Source organism: Macaca nemestrina, chromosome 18 (genome assembly GCF_043159975.1).
Source record: "Macaca nemestrina isolate mMacNem1 chromosome 18, mMacNem.hap1, whole genome shotgun sequence".
In the NCBI taxonomy this organism is placed as follows: Eukaryota; Metazoa; Chordata; class Mammalia; order Primates; family Cercopithecidae; genus Macaca; species Macaca nemestrina.
In genome coordinates this window covers 86,820,059-86,844,192 of record NC_092142.1, presented here as the reverse complement: position 1 = coordinate 86,844,192, position 24,134 = coordinate 86,820,059, and the positions used below count along the sequence as shown (strand labels likewise).

Here is a 24,134-nt window from a genome sequence, read left to right as displayed (position 1 = left end):
ATGCCCGGCTAATTTTTGTATTTTTAGTAGAGATGGGGTTTTGCCATGTTGGTCAAGCTGGTCTCGACTCCTGACCTCAGATGATCTGCCTGCCTTGGCCTCCCAAAGTGCTGGGATTAGAGGCATAAGCCACTGCGTCCAGCCTATAATGCTGTTTTTAAAAAATTGGCTGGATAATTACAAACGTGAACACGTGTGCCCAGAACTGATACATGTGTCTGTCGGCGTGGACACTCCTGGGCTTCCTTCTGGTAGCTCAGCCGCCTCTCCTGACCCTGACCCTCACTGCTTGATGTTAGGAGACAAGCCCAAGGCATCGGGGTTGCCGGCTTCCACCTCGGAAGGCCAGGGCCCAGCAAAGTCAATGTGCTGTGGTTGAGCAGGGAGGCCGTCTTCCTTGCGGACGGAGACCCTGTCACTTCCAGCTGGACTCTTGTCCCACAGCCAGGGGCAGGTGCAGAGTTGTGCTTGTTTGGGTTGGGACACTGATGAGGGCTGTGTTGCGGCCAGGCCCAACCGCCGTGAACCGAGATCACATCACGGCACTCCAGCCTGGAAGACAGAGTGAGACTCTGCCTCAAAATAAATAAACAAATAAATAAATAATAAATAGAACTACCCTATGATTCAGCAATCACACACCTCTGGGTATATATACAAAAGAGCTGGCTGGGCACAGTGGCTTATGCCTGTAATCCCGATATTTTGAGAGGCCAAGGCAGGAGGATCGATTGAACCCAGGAGTTGGAGAACAGCCTGGGCAAGATGGCAAGACCCCCTGGCTACAAACAGTTAATTTTAAACCCTGGTGTGGTGTCATAGCTACTTGGGAAGCTGAGACAGGAGGATCGCTTGAGCCCAGGAATTAGCGCCTGCAGTGAGCTCTGATGGCGTCACTGCACTCCAGTCTGGGTGACAAAGTAAGAGCCCGACTCTTTTTTTTTTTTTTAAAGCTTTTTTTTTTTGGCCGTAAGTGTATTCAATGCAAAATAATCCTCTCTAATTTTACTGAGGTGGCTGGCCACATCCACGAGCAAATCCGCCTCTAAACTGGAATTTGGTTGCTGACCCAGCCCCAGCCTCGGCTTTCTTGTTGGCACCAGGAGCACAGCGCTCCATCTGTAGGTATCTCTGTTGGCTTCCCCTCTTGTGAGTCTTGCAGGTCAGTCACCCTCCAGACCTTTAGGCCAAGGCCTGCCAGTCTCTGGACGGCTGCAGCGCAGGATGGCAGGCACAGTTTTTGGGGACAGATGAAGGTAATCGTGGAGATACTGGATACCCTCATTGGTAAGGTAGCAGTAGAAATGTCTTCAGATAGGCCGGGCTCGTGCCTGTAATCCCAGCACTTTGGGAGGCCAAGGCGGGTGGATCACGAGGTCAGGAGATCGAGATCATCCTGGCTAACATGGTGAAACCCCATCTCTACTCAAAATATAAAAGATTAGCCAGTCGCAATGGCAAGCGGATGTAGACTCAGCTACTCGGGAGGCTGAGGCAGGAGAATGGTGTGAACTCAGAAGGCAGAGCTTGCAGTGAACCGAGATCGCACCACTGCACTCCAGCCTGGGTGACAGAGCGAGACTCTGTCTCAAAAGGAAAAAAAAAAGCAACAATGCAGGGACTCCTGACACATGCTCCAATGTGGATAAACCTGAAGGACATTATGCCCAGTGAAATAAGCCAGACACAGAAGACAAAAAACCACAGGATCGGCCGGGCGCGGTGGCTCAAGCCTGTAATCCCAGCACTTTGGGAGGCCGAGGCGGGTGGATCACGAGGTCAGGAGATCGAGACTATCCTGGCTAACATGGTGAAACCCCGTCTCTACTAAAAATACAAAAAACTAGCCGGGCGTGGTGGCGGGCGCCTGTAGTCTCAGCTACTTGGGAGGCTGAGGCGGGAGAATGGCGTGAACCCGGGAGGCGGAGCTTGCAGTGAGCCGAGATCACGCCACTGCACTCCAGCCTCGGAGACACAGCGAGACTCCATCTCAAAAAAAAAAAAAAAAAAACACAGGATCACACCCACATCAGGTCCCCAGAACAGAGTTTGAGTTTGGGATGATGGAAAAGTTCTGGAGACGGATGGTGGAGGTGGTGGCACCACAATGTGACTGCATTTAACGCCATTGAAATTTACACTTAAAAATGGTTAAGATGGGCCAGGGACGGTAGCTCATGCCTGTCATCCCAGCACTGTGGGAGGCTGAGGCGGGTGAATCACCTGAGGTCGGGAGTTCAAAAACCAGCCTGACCAACATGAAGAAACCCCGTCTCTACTAAAAATACGAAGTTAGCAAGTGTGGTGGTGGGCACCTGTAATCCCAGCTACTCAGGAGGCTGAGGCAGGAGAATCACTTGAGCCTGGGAGGCAGAGGTTGCAGTCAGCCAGGATGGCGCCATTGCACTGCAGCCTGGGCAACAAGAGCAAAACTCCATCTCAAAAAAAAAAAAAAAGGTTAAGATGGTAAATTTTACGTTTTGTATATTTTATCACAATAAAAAGTAATATTTTTTGCAGCCAAAGAATGCAAAAAAGAAATGGCTTTATTTTTATCTGTATTATTTATTATTATTATTATTTGAGACAGTATTACTCTGTTGCCCAGGCTGGAGCGCAGTGTGGCGTGATCTCCGCTCACTGCAACATCCGCCTCCCGGGCTCAAGTGATTCTCCTGCCTCAGCCTCCTGAGTAGCTGGAATTACAGGCGCCCACCACCACATCTGTATAATTTTTGTATTTTTCGTAGAGACAGGGTTTCACCAGGTTGACCAGGCTGGTCTCGAACTCCTGACCTTAAGTAATTCACCCACCTCGGCCTCCCAAAGTGCTGAGATTACAGGTGCGAGCTACTGCGCCCGGCCAAGAAATGACTTCAAAAGGAAAAATGTAAGCACCAGCGTAAGCTGGTGTAAAGTAATGTAATTCCCACCAATGTAAGTTGGCAGGAATCCTTGCTCTGTATAGAAGGGTCATATTTTCTCATCACTGCTTCCAAGTGTGACAGCAGTGGCCTCGTGGCCTTATCTCGGGGAAAGCACTTCCTTCCAAGTGCCGTGAAGGCCTCACATGCTGAGATAAGATGGAAGCTCCTAGTCTCGCCTGAGGACTGACACGGCCTGTGCTTCTTGGTCTCTCAGGACGCTGCGGGCGGCCGTGGGCCCCTTCAACCCCTCCAGTCTGCTGCCCGCCTGCCGGGATTACTGGACCTATGCGGGCTCGCTCACCACTCCGCCGCTGACCGAGTCGGTCACCTGGATCATCCAGAAGGAGCCCGTTGAAGTGGCCCCAAGCCAGGTGAGCTGTGCCCGTAACTGGCATGATGGCACTTCATGGAAGGCATCTCTCTTGCTTGGCAGCGTCTCTAAGATGCTGCATAAGAGCGTTGTGGAGTTACATTCTTTCATGCCTTTGGGGCACTCTCACACAAGAAAAAATTTCCAATCGAAGCAGGAGCTTGTTGAGATTGGACAGCAGTTCCGATGATCACAGCGAGCATGTTCTGAGCAGCGCCCTGATCTATCGCACACAAACACAAGGCATTCATGGGAGTTGTCCCAGGGTCTGCATGGTTTTTCTTTTCTTCCTTTTTCTTTTTTTTTTTTTTTTTTTGAGACAGAGTCTCGTTCTGTCGCCCAGGCTGGAGTGCAGTGGTACAATCTCAACCCACTACAACCTCCACCTCCTGGGTTCAAGCGATTCTCCTGCCTCAGCCTCCCAAGTAGCTGGGATTACAGGCGCCTACCACCACACCCGGCCAGTTTTTGTATTTTTAGTAGAGACGCAGTTTCCCCATGTTGGTCAGGCTGGTCTTGAACTCCTGACCTCAGGTGATCCTCCCACCTTGGCCTCCCAAAGTGCTGGGATTCCAGGCATGAGCCACCGAGCCCGGCCTTCTTTTTTTTTGAGACGGAGTCTCGCTCTGTCGCCCAGGCTGGAGTGCAGTGGCACATTTTCGGCTCACTGCCAGCTCCACCTCCTGGGTTCATGCCATTCTCCTGCCTCAGCCTCCTGAGTAGCTGGGACTACAGGTGCCCACCACCATGCCCGGCTAATTTTTTCTATTTTTTAGTAGAGATGGGTTTTCACCATGTTAGCCAGGATGGTCTCAATCTCCTGACCTCGTGATCCGCCCGCCTTGGCCTCCCAAAGTGCTGGGATTACAGGCGTGAGCCACCACGTCCGGCCCTCCTTTTTCTTATCTAAATAGTTTCATTGCTTTTTTTCCCGAAAATTAGTTAATAATACTTGTATACATTTTTTAAAGTTATACTGTTGGGCTGGGTGTGATGGCTCATGCCTATAATCTTAGCACTTTAGGAGGCCGAGGCAGGCGGATCACTTGAGGCCAGGAGTTCGAGACCAGCCTGACCAACATGGTGAAACCCCATCTCTACTAAAAATACAAAATTAGCCAGGCATGGTGGTGCATGCCTGTAATATCAGCAAGTTGGGAGGCTGGGGCAAGAGAATAACCTGAAGCCGGGAGGTGGAGGCTGCAGTGAGCCAAGATCGCACCACTGCACTCCAGCCTGGGCAACAAGAGCAAAACTCCATCTCAAATAAATAAATAAATAAATAAATAAATAAAAATACAAAAATTAGCCAGGCATGGTGGCATGCGCCTGTAGTCGCAGCTACTTGGGAGGCTGAAGTAGGAGAATCACTTGAACCTGGAAGGTGAAGGTTGCAGTGAGCTGAGATCGCACCACTGCACTCCAACTTGGGCGACAGAGTGAGACTCTGTCTCAAAAAAATTAAAACAAAAAATAAATAAAAGTTTATACTATCATTTTTTTGTGGAAATCTTTTTTTTTTTTTTTTTTGAGACAGAGTCTCGCTCTGTCACCCAGGCTGGAGTGCAGTGGCCGGATCTCAGCTCACTGCAAGCTCCTCCTCTCGGGTTCACGCCATTCTCCTGCCTCAGCCTCCCGAGTAGCTGGGACTACAGGCACCCGCCACTTCGCCTGGCTAGTTTTTTGTATTTTTTAGTAGAGACGGGGTTTCACCGTATTAGCCAGGATGGTCTCGATCTCCTGACCTCATGATCCGCCCGTCTCGGCCTCCCAAAGTGCTGGGATTACAGGCTTGAGACACCGCGCCCGGCCTTTTTCTGGAAATCTTAAGAATCCGTAACAATTCTGTCTGTCCAAGGCAGTTTAGAACCACAAGTGTGCTGCTTATATGCCCCGCCCCCACCCGGCAGACGTTTCTCAGCAGTCGCAGCAGGACTTAGCATCTCTGGTTCATCTCTTTCCGAGGGCTCCAGGTGAGGGTCTTTCAGTCTCCTGGGTCTGTGAAAATATTCCCTTGTTTACTCATTACGGCGTGATGTCATTTGCACTTGGAGATGTGGGATGCAGAATATCTGCCTGCCTCCGAAGCAGAGCCGTCGGACACGGGGAAGGCTTTGGTTGAAGGTGGCCCCTTGTCAGCAAGACCCTTATGCCACTCAACAAGCATATATGTGACGAGTGCCCATTCTGGGTCTGTGCCGCCAGGAAAGGGTGGGAGGGGGACAGGTGTGGAGGGGCGGCACAGGAACAGGGCATTCGTCTCAGAACACTGCGGTCTGGCAGGAAAGTAGAAGCAAAACCAATAGTATTAAGCCAGGGTGGCCAGTGTCATGTAAAACTGCAGGGCAGAAGCCCCTTATCCTGAGCAGGGGAGCTAGGGAGGCAGGGTACACATGTCCCGGGAGGCGGGGAGTTTTCCAGGGGAGGAGAAAGGCTGCCTCTCTGAGACAGTCAACAAATGTGCAGACCACAAATGTGGATGAGCACACCGTGGTCAGGGCCCAGGAGACCACGTGCACCGTGCACAACACAACTCTAGGGGGCACGTGATCATCGCGCAGGGTTAACTGGCTCAGTACGCTGTCAGCATGTAGACATAATCTCACTTCTGAATTTAATTGAATGCGTGAGTTAACTCACAGAGTTCATAAGTATATTTTGTGAATAAGTGAGATGATACATAAAAAGTCTTTTTTTTTCCTTCGGAGATGGAGTTTCCCTCTTATTGCCCAGGTTGAAGTGCAATGGCATGATCTCAGCTCACCACAACCTCCGCCTCCTGGGTTCAAGTGATTCTTCTGCCTCAGCCTCCCAAGTAGCTGACAGGCATGCCCCACCACACCTAGCTAATTTTGTATTTTTAGTAGAGACAGAGTTTCTCCATGTTGGCCAGGCTGGTCTCAAACTCCTCACCTCAGGTGATTCACCCACCTCAGCCTCCCAAAGTGCTGGGGTTACAGGCGTGAGGCACTGTGCCCAGTCATAAAAAGTAGTCTTTTAGTTCCTTGAGTGAAAAGTAAATTCAAATGTTACTTTAGCATTTATATTATATGTGTCAGTTATCTATTGCTGTGTAACAAATAGCTCCAAAACATAGTGACTTCAGAAAACAATCATTTGGGCCAGGTGCAATGGCTCATGCTTGTAATCCCAGCACTTTGGGGTATGAGGCGGGTGGAACACCTGAGGTTAGGAGTTCAAGACCAGCCTGACCAACATGGGGAAACCCTATCTCTACTAAAAATACAAAATTAGGCCGGGTGTGGTGGCTCACACCTATAATCCTAGTACTTTGGTAGGCTAAGGTAGGCAGATAACCTGAGGTCAGGAGTTTGAGAGCAGCCTGATCAACATGGAGAAGCCCCATCTCTGCTAAAAATACAAAATTAGCCGAGCATGGTGGTGCATGTCTGTAATCCCAGTTACTCGGGAGGCTGAGGCAGGAGAATTGCTTGAACCTGGGAGGTGGAGGTTGCCATGAGCCGAGATCACACCATTGCACTCCAGCCTGGGCAACAAAGGCAAAACTCCATCTCAAAAAAAAAAAAAAAAAAAAAAATTAGCAGGGCAAGGTGGCTCATGCCTATAATCCCAACTACTCAGAGGCTGAGGCAGGAGAATCGCTTGAACCCAGGAGGCAGAGGTTGCAGTGAGCTGAGATCTCGCCAAAGGCACTCCAGCCTGGGAAACAAGAACAAAACACTGTGTCAAACAACAACAACAACAACAACAACAAACCAATCATTTATTTTCTCCCACAGTTTCCATGGGTTGTGAATTTGGGTGGCTCTGGCTTACCATCTTTCATGAGTTGTAGCCCAATGTCAGCTGGGACTGTAGAAAGCTCAACTAGGGCTAGAGGATTCATTTCCAAGGTTGGCCCTCTCAAGTGGCTGGCAAGTTGGTGCTGGCAGTTGGCTGGGAGCCTCAGTTCCTCTCTCCATGGGCCTCTCCTCGGGGCTGCTTGAGTACCCTCCCAATATGGCGACCAGCTTCCCCCCAGAGCAAGTGATCCTAAAGACCAAGCAGAAGCGGCAATGCCTCTTATAACCTGGCTCTGCACACACTGTCCCTTACACCGTATTTACTGGTCATTTCGGGCAACCCTGATTCAGCATGAGAGGGGACCACACAAGGCCTGAGGGACACCCAGGGGCTGGCTCACTCTGCACTCATACCAAGCTCACCCTGGCTGCCCTCTATTCCAGCTCTCTGCATTTCGTTCTCTCCTGTTTTCTGCACTTGGTGAAGAGGAGAAGATGATGGTGAACAACTATCGCCCTCTTCAACCCTTGATGAACCGGAAGGTCTGGGCATCCTTCCAGACCACTAATGAGGGCACAAGATCCTTGAGACGTTAGGTCCACACGAATAGCAGAACTGACTTTGAAAGAAGGAAGTGTTGTTTCCCAGGTTTCACAATGTGATTGTACGTGACTTCTGAAATTAAAAAGAGAGAATGGGGTTATTGCTTTCGTTGATACACTTTTCAGCTGCAAGTGAAAGAAAGATGTGTAAGTACCATAGGGAACATAACGCAGGATGGAAGCGTGTGTCATGGCACCCAAGGCAGGTGCAGGGTGCTTAGTTTCACTGTAACAAAGTACCACAAACTTGGTGGCTTAAAACAACAGAGATTGATTCTCTTATGGTTCAGTGAGCCAGAAGCCTGACACCAAGGCATCTGCACGGCTGCTTCCTTCTGAGGCTCTAGGGGAGGATCCTTTTCCTTGCTTTTACAGCTTCTGCCTCCTCCTTGTGAGAACTCCTGGCCGGGCACGGTGCCTCACGCCTGTAATCCCAGCACTTTGGGAGGCCAAGGCGGGTAGATCATGAGGTCAGGAGATCGAGACCATCCTGGCCAATATGGTAAACCCTTGTCTCTACTAAAAACACAAAAATTAGCTGGGTGTGGTGGTGCACATCTGTAATCCCAGCTATTTGGGAGGCTGAGGCAGGAGAATCGCTTGAACCCGGGAGGCGGAGGTTGCAGTGAGCTGAGATCATGCCACTGCACTCCAGCCTGGGTGACAGAGTGAGACTCTGTCTCAAAAAAATAAATAAATAAATAAAAATAAAAAGCTATAGTAATTAAGATAATGTGGTACCTGTCAGAGAAGGACAAATCAACCAATGAAAAAGGATAGCGTGTCTAGAAGCTTCCACACATTAGTGATCCCTGAGTCATGCTGTAGGGAATGGATGGGCTTTTCTGTGAATAGTTTTGGATAATTTGGATATCTATCTATCTATTGATTGATTGACCAATTCATCTGTCAATCCACGGGGTCTCACTATGTTGCCCAGATTGGTCTTGAACTCCTGGGCTCCAACAGTTCTCCTGCCTTGACTTCCCAAAGTGCTGGGATTACAGGCATAAGTCACCCCACCCAGCCAACTGGATATCCAAATGGGGAACCATGAATCTTTTTTCGCACCATACCTCACACCCCTACCTCACAGCACACACAAAAATTAATTTCTGACTGATCATAGATCTAAACAGGAAAAGTAAAACAACAAAGCTCCTAAAAAATAACATAGGAGCTGGGCATGATGGCTCGCACCTGTAAACCCAGCGCTTTGGGAGGTCGAGGCGGTTGGATCTCCTGAGGTCGGGAGTTCCAGACCAGCCTGACCAACATGGAGAAACCCCGTCTCTACTAAAAATACAAAAGTAGCTGGGTGTGGTGGCATATGCCTGTAATCCCAGCTACTCGGGAGGCTGAGGCAGGAGAATTACTTAAACCTGGGAGGCAGAGGTTGCAGTGAGCCAAGATCGCGCCATTGCACTCCAGCCTGGGCAACAAGAGCGAAACTTCATCTGAAAAAAAAAAAAAAAAAAGACTTGATCCAGAACTCAGTGATGGGTCTGAGCGTGGCTTTTCTGTCTGTCTTTCATGATGTTGTCTCTGTCTTGGCAAGCTCATTCCTTTGGTGGAAACAGAGCTACCACTGGTGCCAGGACGGTTTCCATTAATTTATATAACATTTATTGAGCGCCAATTATGTGGCAGGCTCTATTCTAGACTCTGGGGACGGAGCCTAGACTGCTTCAGGTCTGAAGAGCCTTTGCCTGCGGAGCTCACACTCTGATGAAAGGAGGTGGACAATGATGCATAAACACAGAAAGTCTGGGGTAGCAAGTCACAGGGAGAGGACATGGCTGGGTGGCGAGGTCTCTTCTACAGGGGCCATTTGGGCAGAGACCGAGGGAGGAGTGAACCACATGGCTACATGAGGGCAGAAAATTCCAGGTAGAGGCTGGAGGCAGGAGTGCCCTTCGGGTGTTCAAGGTACAGCCGGAGGGTGAGGGCAGCCAAATGCAGGGGTGAGGAGAGAGGCATGGGAGGCAAGGGTGGTTACTGGGGCACCACAGGCTGGGTGGAGACTTTGGAGCTGCTGCTGGGTTCTGAGCAAAGCGCATTTTTCGTGGGGAGGCTAGGTTTGGCTGTGCTGCTAAAGAGTTTTCCAAAGTGGTCGTTCCTGTCCTTGCCACTGGGTCACTGTGTGAATTCTGGAGGTTGTGCCCAGGTGTCTCCTGCGGATTTCATTTACATTTCCCTAATGATTAACCATGATGAGTATTTTGTGCAGATTCATTGGCCATCTGCATCTCCTCTTTCACCAGATACCTACTTGAGACATTTGCCCATTTTTCTCTTGGGCTGTCTGCGGTTTTCTTTTTTTTTTTTTTTTTTTTTGAGACGGAGTCTCGCTCTGTCGCCCAGGCTGGAGTGCAGTGGCCGGATCTCAGCTCACTGCAAGCTCCGCCTCCCAGGTTTACGCCATTCTCCTGCCTCAGCCTCCCGAGTAGCTGGGACTACAGGCGCCGCCACCTCGCCCGGCTAGTTTTTTATGTATTTTTAGTAGAGACGGGGTTTCACCGTGTTCGCCAGGATGGTCTCGATCTCCTGACATCGTGATCCGCCCGTCTCGGCCTCCCAAAGTGCTGGGATTATAGGCTTGAGCCACCACGCCCGGCCCTGTCTATGGTTTTCTTACTGATTTTTTAGGAGTTCTTTATATATTCCAATTATAAGGCCTTTGCCCATTTTACAAATCTCTTCTCTCCCACTCTGGGGCTGCCTTTCACTCTTTTTTTTTTTTTTTTTTTTTTTTTTTTAGATGGAGTCTCGCTCTGTCACCTGGGCTGGAGTCACTGCAACCTTCACCTCCCGGGTTCAGGCGATTCTGCTGCCTCAGCCTCACAAGTAGCTGGGATTACAGGCGTGTGCCACCATGCCTGGCTAATTTTGTATTTTTAGTAGAGACGGGGTTTCTCCATGTTGGTCAGGCTGGTCTCGAACTCCCGACCTCAGGTGATCCGCCCACCTCGTCCTCCCAAAGTGCTGGGATTACTGGCAGGAGTCACCGCGCCCGGCCCGGATCAAGCTTATACCAATGGCTGCAGCTGATCAGTTTTGCAACCCAACGGGTGCCCTTTCTTGTAAGCCAGTTTGGGTTTCTTTTTACCTATTACTTGCTTGGAAAAAAATCTGAATCAGTATTTTGCTTTTCCTTTTTTTAGACAGAGTCTCTCTCTGTTGCCCAGGCTGGAGTGCAATGTCACAATCTCGGCTCACTACAACCTCTGCCTCCCGGGTTCAAGTGATTCTCCTGCCTCAACCTCCCAAGTAGCTGGGATTACAGGTGCCCATCACCATGCCCAGCTAATTATTATTATTTTTTGTATTTTTAGTAGTGATGGAGTTCACCATATTGGCCAGGCTGGTCTCGAACTCCTGACCTCAGGTGATCTGCCTACCTTGGCCTCCCAAAGTGCTGGGATTACAGGGATGAGCTACCGAGCCTGGCCCAGTATTTTTATTTTCACAGCATTAAAAAATATTCCTGCCAGAAGAGAGGAAGTTTTGCAATCAACCTAAACATGTTATCTTCCAACCTTAGTTACCTTACGTTATGTTACGGTCAGATAAGCACAGAAAACAGATGCTAATCTGTTTCCGAAGGAAACAGGGGAGATAAAGAATAAATGATAAGTAGATTAGGTCAAGTGTGGCAACTCATGCCTGTAATCCCAGCACTCTGGGAGGCTGAGGCGGGTGGATCACGAGGTCAGGAGTTCAAGATCAGCCTGGCCGATATGGTGAAACCCCCTTCTCTACTAAAAAAATACAAAAAATTAACTGGGCGTGGTGGCACGTACCTGTAGTCCCAGCTACTTGGGAAGCTGAGTCAGGGAGAAATGCTTGAACCCTGGAGGTAGAGGTTGCAGTGAGCTGAGATTACGCCACTGTACTGCAGCCTGGGTAACAGAGTGAGACTCCATCTTAAAAAAAAAAAAAAAAAAAACTCAGGCTGGGCACGGTGGCTCATGCCTGTAATCCCAGCACTTTGGGAGGCTGAGGTGGGCAGATCATGAAGTCAGGAGTTTGAGATGAGCCTGGCCAATATTGTGAAACCCCGTCTCTACTAAAAACACAAAGAAAAATTAGCCAGACATGGTGGCACATACCTATAATCCCAGCTACTGTGGAAGCTGAGGCAGGAGGATTGCTTGAACCTGGGAGGCAGAGGTTGCAGTGAGCCGAGATGGTGGCCACCGCACTCCAGCCTGGGGGACAGAGCGAGACTCTGTCTCAAAAAGAAAAAAAAATAATAATAAAATACAAAAACTAGCCAGAAATCTCTTGAACCCGGGAGGTGGAGGTTGCAGTGAGCTGAGATTGTGCCACTGCCCTCTAGCCTGGGCAACAGAGTGAGACTCCACCCCCTGCCCCCACCAAATTAAAGTTTCTGACTCTTTATAGGAGGTCACATTTGGTGGTGATGCTGGGTGAAAGAGGGTTGGGTGGAAGGAGTCAAAGTGGAAGTGGGATAGCACCAAGCTGGGAAACGGGCACGTTTCAGTTCTGCCTCTAACTGATGCTCCTGACTTAGAATCCATCGATCAAGAGGAGTTTGCTGAAGGATAGGGTGTATGGCTGCCTTGCCTGCTCCTGAACCAGGCCCGGGGTGAAGTGTGTTGTGTGCATTCAGCAGCTCCAGTCCCGCTGTGGGTCGTACTGACATGCTGGGCCCAGCCCACGCCCCAGAAGCTTGTAGCAGCGTTGGTCTGGGGAACGGTGTTTTAGGAAGCTCCCAAAGTGACAGGATGGTGTCATCGGGCATAAGGGCCACAGCACTCCCACTGAGTTGTGACAAGTTCTACAAAATCATCCCTGGTTTTTAATAAGGAAACTGAGGCTCACTTGAGAAGTTGAGAAACTTGTCACTGACCCCCCAGGCCAAGGGATAGGCAGCATTTTACTCTTGCCTTCTCTGATTTGTGCAATTAGTCAAGGAAAAAGTGCAGCAAAGAGAGAAAGTCCTGAACTTTAAAACCCAGAAGAAAGCTTATCCTATAATGCTGGGCAGTTCACGCTGATGGAAGCAGTGGCCAGAGGAAGGCACTTGCCTGAGCTTCCTGCAGCAGTATGAGAACAGCCCGTTTCTCTGGTGGGGAAGGGGTGACACAGTCAATGGAGGGGGTAGTCTCTGAATCTGGAGCTTGGGATGGGGGCAGAGAGCAAGCTATACAGCCATTCTCCATGGACCGCCCATTTCCATGGGGACTTGGGGACACAGAAAGGTCCAAGAGGCCAGAGGGGCCCTGGGCTCCCGTTCTACCCGCTCCACGTTGACATCGTGTCCAACAAGACACCAAGAGAAGCAGGGAGTGGCTGACCATTTTCCATATCGACACGGGGGGCCCTCTGCGTGCACGAACATCTTTGTCTCCTGAAAAATGGCCTTTGTCAGTTATTTTTAAAAACTGGTGTTAATCCTGAGATGTGGAGATACTCCTGGGAAGCCAACGGAGCCTGGACACACGGAGATGAAACCACAAACACACCCAGAGGAAAAGACATTGATTTCAACCCTCAAAGCAACGGGACAAAAAACAAACAGGAGGCTTCCCTCCCGCCCCAGGGACAGCGGCCAATGTCTGCGGCTCTACGGGACAGACTCTCCCTGGGACCAGATTGCAGCTTCCGATTGTATTATAGAATTTCTGGCCCAACTTTTAAGGTTCAAGGCTTCCTCCCTTTGCTTGTATGTTATTTTCTCGTTTAATAAAGATACGCATGTGTGAGAAGCATCGCCTGTTCCCAGCCGCCGCCGCCTCCTCCCCGGCTTCCTCCCCGTCCCCAGCACGTCCTCCCATTGACCTTCCAGAGAACCAAGCTCAATTCAGAGCAGGCCATGTGCCCAGCTAAATCCCCTCAGCCTTGCCCCGTTGGGACAGAATTCACATTCTTGTCCCCCTGCCCCTGCCCTCTCCTGGCAGCCCACTCTGTGCCGACCAGGATATCGGCCCCTCCCACCCCAGGGCCTGAGGGCACCCTTCCCCGCTGGCCCTACACCACCTGCTCGACACCTGCTCCTCCTGTTCCCTCAGTCTGAACTGAGCCCCCAGATGGCACCTGGCACATAGCGGTGCCCAGCAGTAATGGGGCTGTCATTTTTTGACACTTGTCTGTCCTGCTGAAAGGTGGGCTGTCCGTGCACTGCTGCGTCCCCACCTCTGTGTCCACCAACCCCTCCACACACATTGGAAAGAAATCTGAGGGTAGAAGCCAGGCATTCGGCCAGCCCCGGGAGCACAGTTCTGCAGTGATGGCAACACCAGCAGCTCAGGGTCCTCCACCTGCTGGCTCCGGGAGCACAGTTCTGCAGTGAGGATGACAGCAGTAGCTTGGGGTCCTCCACCCACCAGCCCCGGGAGCACAGTTCTGCAGTGATGGCAATGCCAACGGCTCAGGGTCTTCTACCCGCTGGCCCCCAGGAGGCGGGCACAGGTGTCTCCCTGCTTCACAGAACAGGAAACTGAGACTTCGAAAGCTGAGCTGAGTCACTCGCCTGGTGCCACATTAATCAGCAAGTGGTAGAGGTGAGATTTGAACCCAGGACCCTTCAATTCTAGGCCTGAACTGCTTTCAGTTTTTGGATGTAAAGTTCACACATAGCATAACATTAACCGTTAGTAATTTAAACACGTACAGATCCGTGGTGGTCACTCCCAGTGTTGGGCAACCATCCCTATCATCTAGTTCCAAGACATTTCATCACCCCAAAGAGAGACCCCATCCACTCAGCCCTCACTCTCCATCGCCCCTGCCCCCAGCCCTAAGCAGCCACGAATCTCGTCCGTCTCTCTGGATCCACCTGTCCTGGACATTTGTGCACTCGGAATCATACAACGCATGGTCACTGACCCTTTCACGCAGCCCAGTGTTTTCAGGGGTCCTGCACGTTGCAGGGCTTCTTCCTGTGTGCGGCTGAATGACGCTCCAAGGGATGGCGGACTACACTGGGTTTATCCATCAGCCACGGATAGACAGGCCTGAACTCTGACCCCGACTTCTACTGTTGCTTCCATGTCATCTTTTTTTTTTTTTTTTCCCAAGATGGGTCTCACTCTGTTGCCTAGGCTGGAGTGCAGTGGCGTGATCTCAGCTCACTGCAGCCTCAACCTTCCCAAGCTCAGGTGATCCTCCTACCTCAGCCTCCCCAGCAACTGGGACTACAGGTGCACCACCACCACAACAGGTTAATTTTTGTATTTTTTTGTAGAGATGGGGTCCCTCTGTTGTCCAGGCTGGTCTTGAACTCCTGGGCTCAAGAGATCCTCCCACTTTGGTCTCCCAAAGGGCTGGCATTACAGGCGTGAGCCACAGCACCCAACCTCCAAGTCATCTTTGACACACAGAGCACGTCTGAGAGCAGCAACAAGACTAACTTTGGGGCCAAAGCTGAGAAGTGGGGCGGAGCCCTTCCTGGTGGCCGGTCGTCAGTACGGCGCCTGAAACGCACACAAAGTCTATTTTTATTTTATCTAGTTGAACCTAAGCAAAAAATCTGGCCCTGCAATCTCTAACCTTGCTTCTAGCTGTTACTAAGCAATCGCAGGGCTTCGGATTTTACTTGCAGGCATGGCCACTGTTTACCGTTCCCCCATACGAACTTCAGAAGCTAGAAGGATTCGGTGAAGGAAAGTCATGAGTGCCTTTTCTCTAACCAGAACGGTGGATGTTTCCAGTGAAGAGGCAATGAGGCTTTCAAGGTGCCACCAGGAGCAGCTGAAATGAAGTTCTCTCTTTTTTTTTTTTTTTTTTTTAGACAGAGTCTCACTCTGTTGCCCAGGCTGGAGTGCAGTGGCACGATCTTGCCTCACTGCAACATCTGCCTCCCGGGTTCAAGCAATTCACCTGCCTTAGCCTCCCGAGTAGCTGGGATTATAGGCACCTGCCACCGTGCCCGGCTAATTTTTGTATTTTTAGTAGAGACGGGGTTTCACCATGTTGGCCAGGCTGGTCTTGAACTCCTGACCTCGTGATCCGCCCACCTCAGCCTCCCAAAGTGCTGGGATTACAGGCGTGAGCCACCACCCCCGGCCAAAGTTCTCTTTTAACTGGGAGAATTCACGTGCTTATGAATCTGGCTGCCTATGTAAGTGGCACCGTCATTGTGGCCATCAGCATTGCCACAAGGATTAAAGGCCCGCCCTGGGTCTGAAGCCAGGCTTGGCCACTTACTGAACTGCCCTTTTTCTCCAACCATAAATGAGGACTAACTACGGTTGCTACAAAAATTAAATGGCATAGAAAGTGTGAAAGGAACATAAATCCTGGGACCCCACACTCGCTAACCAAAGGGAAAAGTGAAGCTAGCGACTGTGTCATGCGGACCAGCCTCCTGTGTCGGTTCCAAATTATTGAGGAACAAATAACTACAAAGATGAAAAGATTGGCTGGGCTTGGTGGCTCACACTTGCAATCCCAACACTTTGGGAGGCCGAGGCGGGTGGATCACTTGAGGTTAGCAATTCCAGACCCGCCTGGCCAACATAATGAAACCCCATCCCTACTGAAACTACAAAACTTAGCCGGTGTGGTGGCAGGTGCCTGTAATCCCAGCTACTGGGGAGACTGAGGCAGGAGAATCACTTGAATCTGGGAGGTGGAGCTTGCAGTGAGCCGAGATCGACACACTACGCTCCAGCCTGGCGACAGAGTGAGACTCCATCTCAAAAAAAAAAAAAACCATGATGAAAAGCTACACACCTCCCTCACATTTTACCCATAAGGAAATTCTTTGTGGGCTTCAAGATCTTCACCCTAAAGCGCTTCTGTTAAAGTTCACCCTGGCAATGTGAACTGATAGCTTATCTTCACATGTGCCGGGACGAGGGGCAGAACTGAGTCGTCCCTCCACCCACCTGAGGCAAATGCATATCTCATTGTTTCCGCTGCCCTGTCTTCGGGATCTTAAACCGCAGAGTCACTGAACCAGACAAAAATGTGACTTTTCCTCCACCCCCTCACATGAAAATTGTGTATTTCCCAATATCCTGCCCTTCCCCCTTTCAATATTGAAGCCCTCAAAATCATCTTCGGATAAAGGCACAGACCAGTCTCCCAGGTGTGCGTCCCTAATGTTGGCATTTAAACCTAAAATGGTGGAGACTTGCCTCAGTCATCTTCCGTGACTGGCAAGAGTCTTTACGCCAGGCCGAACAGTCACTGAGTGGCTGCCCCACACACCTATCTACCAGGAAACAGAACGGAATTTCTGGTTGTACTCAGGGCAGCCCCACCTTGTCAAGCATGCAGACGGGGAAAGCTAACCTCTGAGCATAGCCAAAGCATGGCTTTCAAAAACAAACCTCCGGAAGAAGCAAGGACCCTTGCTATGTTAAAAGATGCAGACATTTCTCCCCTACAACTGAGAACCAGCCGGGCAGGGGACTCACAGGTGTGAGGCAGCCCCAGCAAGCCTGACTTCAATTAAGGGTTGTGAACCCAGCAAATCTGAGCCTCAGTTAATTTAGAAAGTGTATTTTGCCAAGGTTGAGGCCACGCCCGTGACACAGGCTCGGGAAGTCCTGACCGCATGGGCCCAAACTGGTTGGGATACATTTTAAGGAGACATGAGATACCAATCAAGTACATTTTAAAAAAGGCGGGACAACTCAAAGCGGGAGGGGGTCTTCCAGGCTAGAGGTAAATTTAAACATTTTCTTCTTTTTTTTTTGAGACAGGGTTTCGCTCTTCCACCCAGGCTGGAGTGCAGTGGCATGATCTTGGCTCACTGCAACCTCTGCCTTCCACTTTCAAGTGATTCTCTTGCCTCAGCCTCCCAAGTAGCTGGGATTACAGGCATCTGCCACCATGCCCTGCTAATTTTTGTATTTTGAGTAGAGATGGGGTTTCACCATGTTGGCCAGGCTGGTCTTGAACTCATGACCTTGCGATCCGCCTGCCTCTGCCTCCCAAAGTTCCCAAAGTGCTGGGATTATGGGTGTGAGCCACCGCGCCTGGCCAATTTAAACATATTCTGGTTGACAATTGGTTGAGTTTGTCTAAAGACCTGGATCATTGCTGGGCACGGTGGCTCATGCCTGTAATCCCCGCACTTTGGGAGGCCGAGCTGGGCAGGTCACCTGAGGTCAGGAGTTCAAGACCAGCCTGGCCAACATAGTAGAACCCGGCCTCTACTAAAACTACAAAAATTAGCTGGGCGTGGTGGCGGGTGCCTGTAATCTCAGCTACTCGGGAGGCTGAGGCAGGAGAATCACTTGATCCTGGGAGGCAGAGGTTGCAGTGAGCCAGATCGTGCCATTGCACTCCAGCCAGGGCGACAGAGCGAGACTCTGTCTCAAAAAAAAAAAAAAAAAAGAAAAACACAAAAGACCTGGGATCAGTAGTAAGGAATGTTTGGGGGCCAGGCACAGTGGCTCACGCCTGTAATCCCAGCACTCTGGGAGGCCGAGGCGGGCGGATCATGAGGTCAGGAGATAGAGACCATCCTGGCTAACACCATGAAACCCCGTCTCTACTAAAAATACAAAAAATTAGCCAGGCTTGGTGGCACGTGCCTATAGTCCCAGATACTCGGGAGGCTGAGGCAGGAGAATCACTTGAACCCAGGAGGCAGAGGTTGCAGCGAGTCGAGATCACTCCACTGCACTCCAGCCTGGGCGATAAGCAAGACTCTTGTCTCAAAAAAAAAAAAAAAAAAAAAAAAAAGAATGTTTGGGTTGCAGTGAGGCTGTGGAGATGAAAGTTGTATCATGCAGATGAAGCTTTTAGCTAGCAGGCTTCAAAGAGAACAGGCTGTAAAATGTTAATCTTTAAGTCTGATAGACTTCAAGTCTGTGTTGGTGTTAGTGCTGGAGAGGTCTCCGACCCCCACTTCCCTTCCTGGCCCGAACCAGTCTTTCAGGTTAAATTTTAAGAGCCCTGGCTGAGGAGGGAATCTGTTTAGATGGCTGGAGCATCCCTTAGAGTTTTATTTTTGGTTTACAGGGTTTACCAGGTAAGTCGTTTTCCTGGGAAAAAGAACGAGTTGAAAGGAAGAGCAAGGATCCGCTCAGGCCCTCACTCCTGCATTTTGCTGAGATGAAAACCACAATCCCTGCACTGGGAGACTCGCCTCACAATCTGAAAAGGAAGGATTGTCCCCCAGGTTCCCTCTCCTCGCCCTGCGGCCTGGCTGCTCCCCTGCAGCTGCTCCAAATGACAGAATAATGACAGGTTCGCCTAGTGAGACAGGGTGGCCGCTCGACTCCACGCTGGCCCTCTGAGCGGGACGGAAGAAGGCCTCATCTCAGTTATGCTGCAAACGGCCTTAAGAAGGACCTGAAGGGGGCGGCCCACAGTGGCTCACGCCTGTCATCCCAGCACTTTGGGAGGCCGAGGCGGGCGGATCACGAGGTCAGGAGATCGAGACCATCTGGGCTAACATGGTGAAACCCCGTCTCTACTAAAAAATACAAAAAAAAAAAAACCAGAAAAATTAGCCGAGCGTGGTGGCAAGCGCCTGTAGTCCCAGCTATTTGGGAGGCTGAAGCAGGAGAATCGCTTGAACCCGGGAGACGGAATTAGAGTGAGCCGAGATCATGCCACTGCACTCCAGCCTGGGCTATAGAGCGAGACTCTGGCTCAAAAAAACAAAAAACAAAAAAAACACGTCATGATCGTTACTGGTGACATACATTTTGTTCCACCATGTGGATGTACAGTGTTTACCAAAACAAATCTGCTGGACATTTGGCTTATTTCCAATATTGGCTATTATTATTTTTTTGAGACAGGGTCTCACACTGTCACCCAGAGTGGAGTGCAGTGGCATCATCACAGCTCACTGCAGCCTCAATTCATGAGCTCACGCCATCCTCCCACCTCAGCCTCCTGAGTAGCTGGGACTACAGGCGCACACCACCACACCCAGCTAATCTTTTTTATTTTTGGGAGAGACAAGGTCTTGCTATGTTGCCCAGGCTGGTCTTGTACTCCTGAACGAAGCAATCCTCCCGCCTTGGCTTCCGCAGGTGCTGGGATTATAGGAGTGAGCCACCACACACCCAGCACTGGCTATTATCTCTTAAAGCTATAGTAAACAACTGTGTAGTCAAAACACAGCATATATTCTTTTTTCTTTTTTTTTTTTTTTTTGAGACGGAGTCTCCGAGTCTCGCTTTGTCGCCAGGCTGGAATGCAGTGGCACAGTCTTAACTCACTGAAACCTCCGCTTCCTGGATTCAAGCAATTCTCCTGCCTCAGCCTCCCAAGTAGCTGGGATTACAGGCATGTGCCATCATGCCTGGCTAATAACACAGCATATATTCTTATTTCCTTAGAGAAATCCCAAAAGGGGAATTGCTGAGTCAAAGGGAATGAGGCTTTTGATAGACACTCCCAAATTTCCCTCTATAGAAAGCACTCTCGGCCGGGAGCGGTGACTCAAGCCTGTAATCCCAGCACTTTGGGAGGCCGAGACGGGCAGATCACGAGGTCAGGAGATCGAGACCATCCTGGCCAACACGGTGAAACCCCGTCTCTACTAAAAAATACAAAAAACTAGCTGGGCGAGGTGGCGGGCGCCTGTAGTCCCAGCTACTCGGGAGGCTGAGGCAGGAGAATGGCGTAAACCCGGGAGGCGGAGCTTGCAGTGAGCTGAGATCCACTGCACTCCAGCCTGGGCGACAGAGCGAGACTCCGTCTCAAAAAAAAAAAAAAAAAAGAAAGCACTCTCCCATCAGCTGCGTGTGGTGGCTCATGTCTGTAATCCCAGCACTTTGGGAGGCCAAGGTGGGTGGATCACAAGGTCAGGAGTTTGAGAGCAGCCTGACCAACATGGTCAATCGCTTAAACCTGGGAGGTGGAGGTTGCAGTGAGTCGAGACTGCACCACTGTACTCCAGCCTGGGCAACAGAGCGAGTCTCCGTTTCAAAAAAAAGAAAAGAAAGTATTCTCCCAACCAGCTCAAGTGAGAGTGACACAACTTTTTTTTCTTTTCTTTTCTTTTCTTTTTAACCTCTGAAAATACACAACTTTTGATAAATTACTGACTGGAGCTGAAAAGACCACGGTGCTGCTGACGATGGGCTGAATCGTCCGTAAAAAACAAAACGCTGCCAAATGTGTCCACCAGATGGCACTCTTTGCTAAGATTATAGAGTCGTACCTTTCAGGTGAAGGCGTTTCAGGACTTCAGATTGCATCAGGAAGTCTGAGATGAGTAGATTCGCTGCCTAAATCTAGGATGTTGTCATATGAAAACCACAGAGGTGGCGTAATAGCTGTGTGACTTGAAAACGCTCATGGCTGTTGTCACCCTTCCTGCTCAAGGGCTCCAGCACTTGCCAGGAGCCTGGCTCTGGGGGCACCAACCATGATTTGCACCAACTGCACAGGGCCCCTCTGTGCCTGTGGGGCCCCCTGCACCTCCCTTATTAATTCTCACTCACCCTGGGCTCTCAGCTCCAGACACCACCTCAGAAAAGTCTATCTGGACCTGCCGGGTCCCTGTCGCTGGCTCACTTGGCCCCCTGTCGTGTCCTTGGCTTATCATGGTTGTAATTCTATGCTTTGGGGTACGACTGTTGGTTGTCCTTCTTGTTGCTCAGAGAAGAATGGCAGAATGATTAAAAGTACCATATAGGTTCAGAGTCAAAAGGACAGCTCCCAGGCCACTTGCTGGCCAGACAAGAGAGGTAACCCTACTTACTAAGCCTCAGCTTCCTTATCTCCAAAATGGTTCTAATTGGCACCTACCCTATTGCATAAGATGCTGCCTAGGGGAGGACTTAGTGAATGCTCAGTGAGTTTGCCCAGCCATGGTGGTACTGTCTCCTTCCCTCTGCAGGCACAGAGGCAAGAACAAGGTGGATGGAGGGCTCTCTGCACCTTTCCCAGCCAGCAATGTGGACGGCAGATTAGAAGTTAGTGTCTGTGTAACCTCTGCGCTCCCTGCCTGTGGCTGCCTGGACTGCTGAGCTTTCGCTTGGTTTTATCACTGCAGAGGAACGCCCGCCATACTGGGGGGCAAGCAAGGTCCAGAATGACAAGCCCTGGCATTCCTCAGCCGCCCCCTCCCCGGGGTGGGGCCTGGACATTCCTGGCTGCAGTTAGATGTCCCAGCATGACGGGGACTCCGACCCCCCTCCACCATGGCTATTGTTCGGAATTCTGTGGATTCCAGAGGCATCTGCCCAGCAGACTGTCTTGCTGTGAACAACCAGCTCTGCAACCGGAGTTTGTGTGTTTGCCCTGGGAGGGTGAACGTTCACCCAGAACAAGGCCTCCCCACATGCCGGTAGGCTGCTGCCGCTGTGAGCTTCCAAGGAGCCGTTAGGACACATGCCAAGGAACCCCGGGTTGGGGGGGATCCCGGGAAGCTTCCTGCCTGACCCACAGCCTCTGAACAGGTCTTTGGCTGCTTACCAGTCTGGTCAATCTCGGGGCAGTATTTATATTCCTTCCCATTTCCAGGCCTAGAGCCTTGGCACCCCGCTCTCGCTCCTCTAACTGAAATTACCTCTCAACCCTTTTTACCTGAGACGCCTCTCACATTGCCCAGGAATAACAAGTGTTAAAGCCCCTTCACACTGAAGTCTGCCTTTGAATTCCTCAGCTAGATTTGGGGTTGGGGTCTTATGGCTCCCGGGGAACCCCCCATTCTGTTGATTAAATTGAGCTCAGGCAGACTGCTGGCTTCCCAAAGCCTGTGTTATTACCGCTTCTCAAAGCTGCGGGGCACCGGATCGCCGTCTTTGGCAAGACTCCTTTGTGATACAATGGGAATCACTGGGTGGCCTCGGTTCGGTTCTTCCCTCCTCTCAGTTCGCGGTTCACCAGCCCCCCGATGCAGCCCCCAGGCTGGAAGGAGGCTGCAGGAGCTTCCCCGCGGGTCATCCTCTCATGCCTCCCCCGTGCCCCAGGAGCTGGTTGTGGGGGCTGCTCTATCCCCTCCGCCCATCCGGGACAGGAGCCTAGGTTCGCTTTGGGGGGTACCCCAAACCCCATCCTTGGCTTCAGGCCAGCCTGGTGCACTGCCGGCTCCCAAGCTAGACGCGAGGCTGCGGGCGAGTAGGTGAAGGGGCGCGCCATGACCTCCAGGCCCCGCCCAGGCGCACCCGGGAGGACGGGCTGGGGCGACGCGGGCGTCGGCGGAGAGGTCGCGAGGCCGGGGTCTCCACGGCGCAGGAGGGCCGGGGCCTCGGGGGACGACGCGGGCCTGGGAATAGCCCGCCAGGCTGGGCCGGACGACGCACGTGCTCCGAGCGGGGCCGAGGGGGCGGGGCTGAGGGCCGGGGCCGGGGCGGGGCCTGGCGGCGGGTTACGGGGCGGGGCGGGGCCGCGGGCGGTGGGCGGGGCCGGCGGGCCCGGGCCTAAAAGGCGGCGCGGGCGGGGTTCCTGACGCAGCGGCGGGCGGCGGGCGGCGCGCGCACTCCGGGCTGGGTTGCGGCTCCCGGGTCTCCCAGGCCCGGCCGGCGCGGAGAGCATGGCGGGCACGGGCCCGAAGCGGCGCGCGCTGGCGGCCCCGGCGGCCGAGGAGAAGGAAGAGGCGCGGGAGAAGATGCTGGGCGCCAAGCGCGCGGACGGCGCGGGCGCGGCGGGCGAGGGCGAGGGCGTGACCCTGCAGCGGAACATCACGCTGCTCAACGGCGTGGCCATCATCGTGGGCACCATCATCGGCTCGGGCATCTTCGTGACGCCCACGGGCGTGCTCAAGGAAGCGGGCTCGCCGGGGCTGGCGCTGGTGGTGTGGGCCGCGTGCGGCGTCTTCTCCATCGTGGGCGCGCTCTGCTACGCCGAGCTGGGTACCACCATCTCCAAGTCGGGCGGCGACTACGCCTACATGCTGGAGGTCTACGGCTCGCTGCCCGCCTTCCTCAAGCTCTGGATCGAGCTGCTCATCATCCGGCCCTCCTCGCAGTACATCGTGGCCCTGGTCTTCGCCACCTACCTGCTCAAGCCGCTCTTCCCCACCTGCCCGGTGCCCGAGGAGTCAGCCAAGCTCGTGGCCTGCCTCTGCGTGCGTGAGTACGGGGCGCGGGCCGGGGGTTGGGAGGTCGTAGTCCCTGGGTCCCTGGATCCCTGGGTCCCTGGGTCCCTGCATCCTTGCATCACTTCTCCCCTGGCTCCCACATCTCTACATTTTTGCTTCCCTGGACCATCCCGGCAGTTCTAGGCTAAGGTCATTGGTCCCAGAAACCACGTGCGTTTCTTTCATTCATTCTTTTACACTTCTTCCCACGAGCTAGGAATATCTTCAGTGAGGGGACGGCAGGGTCCTTGCCCTGCCCTTCGGTGAGCATTCCATTCCCCCACTTAAGCGATTCAGGCAAGTGCCAGCCTCCCGTTGGCCCCGCTGAGCAATACTCCCAGCCTCTTGCGTGGCACCCACGTGGAGTAACTGAGCAACCGATTTACTGTTAGAGCTCCGATTGCTGACTGGTTGGTAAGAAGGAAATTGCAGTTAAAAAAAAAAACCCCATTCATTTCTGCTCTCCAAACCAACCAGCTTGTCAGGAGTCAGTGACA

At 51.8% G+C, this 24,134-nt stretch overlaps 2 protein-coding genes across 2 annotated transcripts in view; both read left to right on the top strand.

Moving 5' to 3' along the window:
• LOC105488825 (carbonic anhydrase 5A) overlaps positions 1–8,226 on the top strand; it is a 52,283-nt gene extending 44,057 nt beyond the window's left edge. Inside the window, 3 exon segments of the mRNA XM_011753282.3 lie at positions 3,142–3,147; positions 3,149–3,298; positions 7,506–8,226. Coding sequence (XP_011751584.2) covers positions 3,142–3,147; positions 3,149–3,298; positions 7,506–7,658 — 309 coding nt within the window. The 3' untranslated portion in view covers positions 7,659–8,226.
• Positions 8,227–23,024: 14,798 nt separating this feature from the next.
• Positions 23,025–24,134, top strand: part of LOC105488823 (solute carrier family 7 member 5) — a 40,049-nt gene continuing 38,939 nt past the window's right edge. Inside the window, exon 1 of the mRNA XM_011753262.3 lies at positions 23,025–23,629. Within this exon, the coding sequence (XP_011751564.1) occupies positions 23,092–23,629 (538 nt within the window). The 5' untranslated portion in view covers positions 23,025–23,091. The remainder of the gene's footprint in view (positions 23,630–24,134) is intronic.